This window comes from Anneissia japonica, unplaced genomic scaffold (genome assembly GCF_011630105.1).
Source record: "Anneissia japonica isolate Jap-2015-1 unplaced genomic scaffold, ASM1163010v1 scaffold287756_len632865_cov181, whole genome shotgun sequence".
NCBI lineage: Eukaryota > Metazoa > Echinodermata > Crinoidea > Comatulida > Comatulidae > Anneissia > Anneissia japonica.
This window is the reverse complement of record NW_022693589.1, coordinates 398,995-405,207: the sequence shown is the minus strand read 5'-3', so window position 1 is coordinate 405,207 and position 6,213 is coordinate 398,995. Positions and strand designations below refer to the sequence as shown.

General features: G+C 34.3%; 1 protein-coding gene across 1 annotated transcript in view; it reads left to right on the top strand.

Annotated features, from left to right (window-relative positions):
• Positions 1-6,213, top strand: part of LOC117100841 — a 35,581-nt gene that overhangs the window by 4,474 nt on the left and 24,894 nt on the right. Inside the window, exons 4-6 of the mRNA XM_033240673.1 lie at positions 3,392-3,484; positions 5,472-5,594; positions 5,994-6,167. Of these exons, the coding sequence (XP_033096564.1) occupies positions 3,392-3,484; positions 5,472-5,594; positions 5,994-6,167 (390 nt within the window). The remainder of the gene's footprint in view (positions 1-3,391; positions 3,485-5,471; positions 5,595-5,993; positions 6,168-6,213) is intronic.

Genomic DNA, 6,213 nt, shown 5'->3' with positions numbered 1-6,213 from the left:
GGTCCTTAACTCGCCTAACTCTCCTGAGAGGGTTATTCGAGGAGCTGAGCGTTTTGTTATTAAGACCCGAATTCAATACTCGATGCAGCTAGCCGGGTATTGAACCCAGGCCCTGGCGTGCAAGAGGCAGGAACCATACCAATTATCCAAATGCTCAGCTCAGTATTAGCCTAGGCCACAGCCTATTTTAATTTATTATTTTTAAAGGAGGGGTCTCCGGCCTACATAAATACATACCAAGGGCTAGGCTAAGATGTGTATAAGAGACAGGAGTATTACTAGTACTACAGCACTGTAATGCATATACCTATTTTAATACACTACTGAGATAGGCTTTTATTTTTCAATCTTGATTTCAGAGGTCAACAAAATTTTTCAATTTTTTTTCAATCATATAGTGGTGTAAACTAGTCTTTTAAGAACATTTTTCTGGAAATTTTTTTTGGATACGACACCCCGTTATAGAGTTATGATTTTTTAAATAACATGATGTCAAAAAATCCACCCAAAAGCTTATCATATTTCTGTTGGTTACGCACCCCTGATTCGCAATGTTTGTCATCACTTCAAGATGTCTACCGATTCGTGAAAAAGGCGTATTCATATTCTTGACAGCAATTTGACCTCTGAAAGGTCATTGTTTGTCAAAAAACTATCGCCTAAGGCTATGTTCACACACATGGTGTAAGGCTGGCTTAAGCCTGGCGTAGCGTACGCCTTTGTGTGTGAACTAGGCAGTGGCGTTGTTAAAGCCACTCACTACGCCACGTCCTTGGCATTATTAACGCTACCTGCAGACCCCAGATTAGCTAACGCCACTGAGCTAACGCCAGTGATGCTTGAATGATTTGACTTCATTTCAAGAGATTGACCAATCACGATTACAATATATTTATTATTAGCTACTTTGGTCTCTTTTCTATGCTCTCTATAAATGAAATGGTAAAGGGGTTCCTTTTCTATTGCATTTTACTTAGTTATAATATATATGATTTATTGATTGTGTTTTGTAAGATATTTTAACCATTTAGACTGTCTATTAAAACATGCAACATCAACAATGCTAGCTGAAAAATCAAAAGTAAAATTGTTCATTTAAAGTACAATAATCATATAAGTTCAATTCGAACAATTCACAGATTTAAAAGTTTTCATGATGCACTGTTAATTTTACTACTGTTAACACGTACCGTACATTATTTAAAACTGAAAACTATTCCACTCCACATAGGCCTATATTACTGCTAGTTTAACGAACGCCGTTTGTGTGAACACTTTGGAATTTTAATCCGTGGACTAGTTTACACCTGGCGTAAGCCACGCCAGTCTTACGCCATGTGTGTGAACACAGCCTTAGACAACTGAAAAGCGGAGTTTCCTTCTTTCGTTCTGCCGGGTAAAATCAAAATACTTTAGGCGACGTTTATAGACTAACCTACTCGTACCAACGTCGGCATGTCGCGACGCTGGAGTACTATTCAGCGTTTGTACTATATTTCTAGGTTTCCTATTTCTACGTTTAATCGGCTCATGTCTCAGCCACAATATTTTGAGGCCAATATTATTTACGAACCCAGTTAAACTTATTTACTAGCCTATTTCAACGTGCTAATTATTACATTTAGGCGACGCTTTTTGTAGACTGGCATAGTGTTTTCGGAAATAAATACCATTTTATACACATGCGCAGATCGATTCGCCAGCAGCGAGTCATCGCCAGCAGAGAGATGTCACTGCAGCAAAACACTATTGTACACGGTACCCTTTGCTCATATTATTTGTTATATTTTTATTATTCATTATTTTCACTTGACTCGCATAAATAATTTTGTTCGAAGAACATTTTATGCAGTTGTACTTCGCAGCACTTCACTTGCAATTTGCAATTTCTAGGCTAAGATATATTGACGCAAATGTTGTTTATGAACTCGGCCATGTTTTGGTCACGTAGATATAATACTGATTAAACATACTCTGGTTTGTGTTAATTTTCGTTGTCAACGAAGTCTATTTAATGAACCAGTCGAATGAAAATAATACTCAACGAAAATTTGCACTCAACGAAATGGACCATTCGAATAAGCTCAATCTCATGAAAATGAAATGCAAAATTGTGTGGGTTTTTTTTTGTATTGGGCTCAATTGAGGGTGCTATTTTCTTTTATTTTTTTATTGTTTTTTGCCTTTCTGTATTTCGAAAACCTACGGTGTATGGATGGTAAATTGTAATTCAGTCAGAGCTGATGGTTATCTCTGTGTGCAGAAATTAAATGCATTAACACGTTGAATGCCAAACCTTTTTTTTAAGGTTCCTTCCCATGTGCCAAAACTAGTTTACATGTACAAACATACTTTTTTGAAATTTTATCTAGTCATATGAGGCATGTTGTGGCAAAATGGTTAAGTTGTAGCAAAAATTGAAATTCAAGTTATTGGTATTTTCAGATTACATGGATATGTGATCCTTTAAAATAAGGGGTCATTCATTGAAATTGGAAATTTCAAGCCTAAGTTATTGGAAAGTGAATGTACAGTACTCTTAGAATCAAGATAAATGATTTTGAGTAATTGCCTTTCAAAGTTATTTGTGCATACATTTTTTAATAGAATGAACTATCAAAATAACATTAAATAAACAATTTGTTGACCACTTCCAGAAGTAATACTTTGGTACATGATTAATAAGACCTTAGACTGTTGATCTATAATGAAAAACAAATTTGGATTTTTAGGCAATTTTTTGAACTCCAATATTTTATAGATCATTTACTCAGTACTGGCCTGTGCGACAACTTAACCATTTTTCCATGACATGCCTCATATGACATCAACATGAAGTGTCTAATAAATTGGCGGGAAAATATATAGGGGGCGAGTATACTCGTCAATGATAGAACTTTTTACTGACTGCCAAGTGCGGGTTTTTTATCTTGTCTGCTTTTTGCATGGGTTGGTATATGTTCAAAGGGCACCCCCACTTGTACCGCTCGAGTGTACTACTGGTAACATAACACAACAAACATACATATGTCATTTTTACGTTATCGTCTAGGTGTATCTTCCCCAAACTTCCAGCCGTTGAGTCTGTGGTTCTACAATGTATAATAAAGAAGTTATAAACGCTAGAATGTTTCCTCAAATTTGACGAGTATACTCGTTCCTAGCACCCTCAGCAACACCCTGTGGGCGAGTATACTCGTTGCTGGCAGCCAGCGTGTTAACAAAGCTTATTTAAAACAGATCTCCCAGAAGTGGCTTTTCAAACATGATACCCCAGAGATGTTTAGTTTGATTTTTAAAAACACATTTTTCATTAACAGAAAATGGCACACGTAAAAATGTATGTTTATTATTTTCAATAACGCTCTTATCTGTTTGTTTTTTTAACCAGCACTATGTGTACCAGATTGTGGTGTTGGTGGTACTTGTATATCTTCTAATAACTGTTCATGCCTCTCTGGCTTCGAGGGGCAACAGTGTGAAGGTAGGTTAATAAAACAACCAGTCAAACGATTTCAATAATCATTAATAATTTTCTGTAAGCCTGATGACAAGAAAGTCTGACTTACCCAGCCTCTGATTGCAATTGGTGGTATACATGGTATTTTATTTTATTTTATTTTTTTTATTTATTTATTTATTTTTATTTTTGGCATAACGACTCTCTCAAAATGGCAAATAGAGAACTGGCTGTGTTATATCTAGACAAATTTGTATCATGAATATATCTGATATTTATTCATTTCTTGCCGTCCATTACTCACCCACTCAAACCGTGCCTCATGACTAAATACAACTCATCTTCATAAGACTAATAAAGGTATTTATTTTATGTAGAGTGACTTTTTTAATATTGTCTTGTGAAGATTGCAACTTTTAAAATTTGTTATTTGCATATATCCTTGGCCGTAAGCCTAAATATTAAATAAATTATTCACAATTTTCCCAACTAAAGTAAGGAAAGTTTTAAGAAATCTTTAAGAGACCTCTCCTTTAACAACCTCATAATAACAACTTCCATTGTTGATATGAAGTCGATTTATGACAACACCTCGGTATGTTGCCCAGATGAGCAATACATGTTCATAATAGTATGATCAGAAAAGATACACAGTATTATTTAACATTTTCATAGTAGTACAGTATGTACATTTTCAACACATTATATTGTCTCCTAACATATAGCGATCTTTAACTCATCATTACCATGTAGTATACAGGGTTTAGGTATAATAAAATTCAGTGAGACTGTTTTGCTAATTATATTTTTATCATGGTGCTTTGCAAATGCTAGATATTGTACATGACCGCCATGAGACCCAGAGAGCTGACTGTACCAAAATCATTAACAAAGCACAATATTCAAAGCATATTTATTAAAAGTAAATCACTAACTACATTTTTTAAGCATTACACTGAGATCATCATTCATTGTATAATAATGATATTATGTATAATAATATAATATTAGGTTTACACCAAAAGTTCTTTCATCATTACTTTCATATTCTTTACATCAAAGAACTTTTCATCAGTTCTTTCATATCATTACAAAAAAAACACAGATATTGATGAATGTTTAATAAACAATGGAGGCTGTGAACAAATCTGTGACAACTTTCATGGATCCTTCAATTGCTCATGTTATGATGGGTTTGCCGGCTCGAGTAATTGCACCGGTAAGAATCTGGAGAAGTTTTTGAAAAAATAAAAAAATAGCCGTGTTAGCTGAGCTAAAAAAAAACAACACTGGACTGAAATGTCTGGTCGTTGAAGACGTTGATTGGTGTTAAGTTGTCGCTGAAACAATGTAGGGCTACCTCGTGCATTAAAACTTACTTGAACTTTCAACGATATTTTCATCATCTTTTATGAAGTACCCATTTTCCCATGATAGCCTATATGGCAATGTATGTATTCAGCCTGACGTCTTTCCCTTGGGTCCTTGCTCGGCCAGTTTTGGCATTCTAGTCCTAGAAAAAACAAAATGCTGATTAATCCCAAAGGTCCGGGAGCATTGGTCTAACCGATGAGAGTTCGTAAACGTAACCAAAACATTTGTCAACTGTTGAAATTCTGTTTATTCTGTATTTCATTAAACTAAGTTAAATAACACAATGCAAGTTGAGTCTGACAGACTAATAGTGTATACCTAACGTCAGATAGATGTGCATATTTTATATTGTATAATATTTCAAGTTGACCGTTTCTTAGCCACGAAGTCAGGCGTTTCAACCATCACTGTGCGTTCCGCATGTGTCCTTGGACAAGGCATTTTCACATACGCCTGTCTTTCTCCACCCAGAAGTGTAATAATGTACCTGATTGAAATATTCTTGGAAAGTTAAAATTGGTGTGGAATAGAATTTGTCTGATGGACTCTATGTACGATGGACTCCTAACTCATATTCCTACGTTATTTAATGAATTTGAAACTACCTTTATATTTCCTTTTTTATATTTTGAATTAGATGTTAACGAGTGTTTAGATGGCACTTCTGGATGTACCCAACTTTGTACCAACACTGACGGTAGTTTCACCTGTGATTGCTACAAAGGTTGGACACTAAATCCTGATGGAAGAAGCTGCACTGGTAATTTTTTTTTTTTTTTTTTAATAAATAAAAACTATGTATTGCTGTAGTCATCTCTTTATATTTAATTCTATGTTTTTTTGTTTTTTTTTATATATATTCTCCAATTTAATTTTTCAAACCTCTATGGTGGCTATTTTTATTTAAAATAGCTTTCATTTTTTTTAAATCTTTACTTCTATAGCAAATAAAACCCAAGTTTAGTAGCTGATATCAATATATTTTATAAATATATTATAATCAACAAAATCAATGTTAAACAAATAGCAGTGTTTTTTCACTTCTAACTGAATTAAATTGTTTGCATTTAATTCAGTTACATATGTTATTGAATACATCTAGTTTTTTATACCTTGTAAAACTAACACTCGTCATAAATTTATAATCACAATGTGACAGCCAATCCATGTGTTGACATTGGAATACCTATTGACGGTACACGCAACTGCACTGGTTTCACAACTGGAGAGTCATGCGTCTTCGAGTGTGAACGGAACTATCAACTTTTGGGATCTAATAGGCGGGAGTGCTTATCTGACGGTGTTTGGGGAGGTCAATTAACACATTGTGAAGGTTTGTTTCTAAAAGAATACACAAAAATTATATATATATATATATA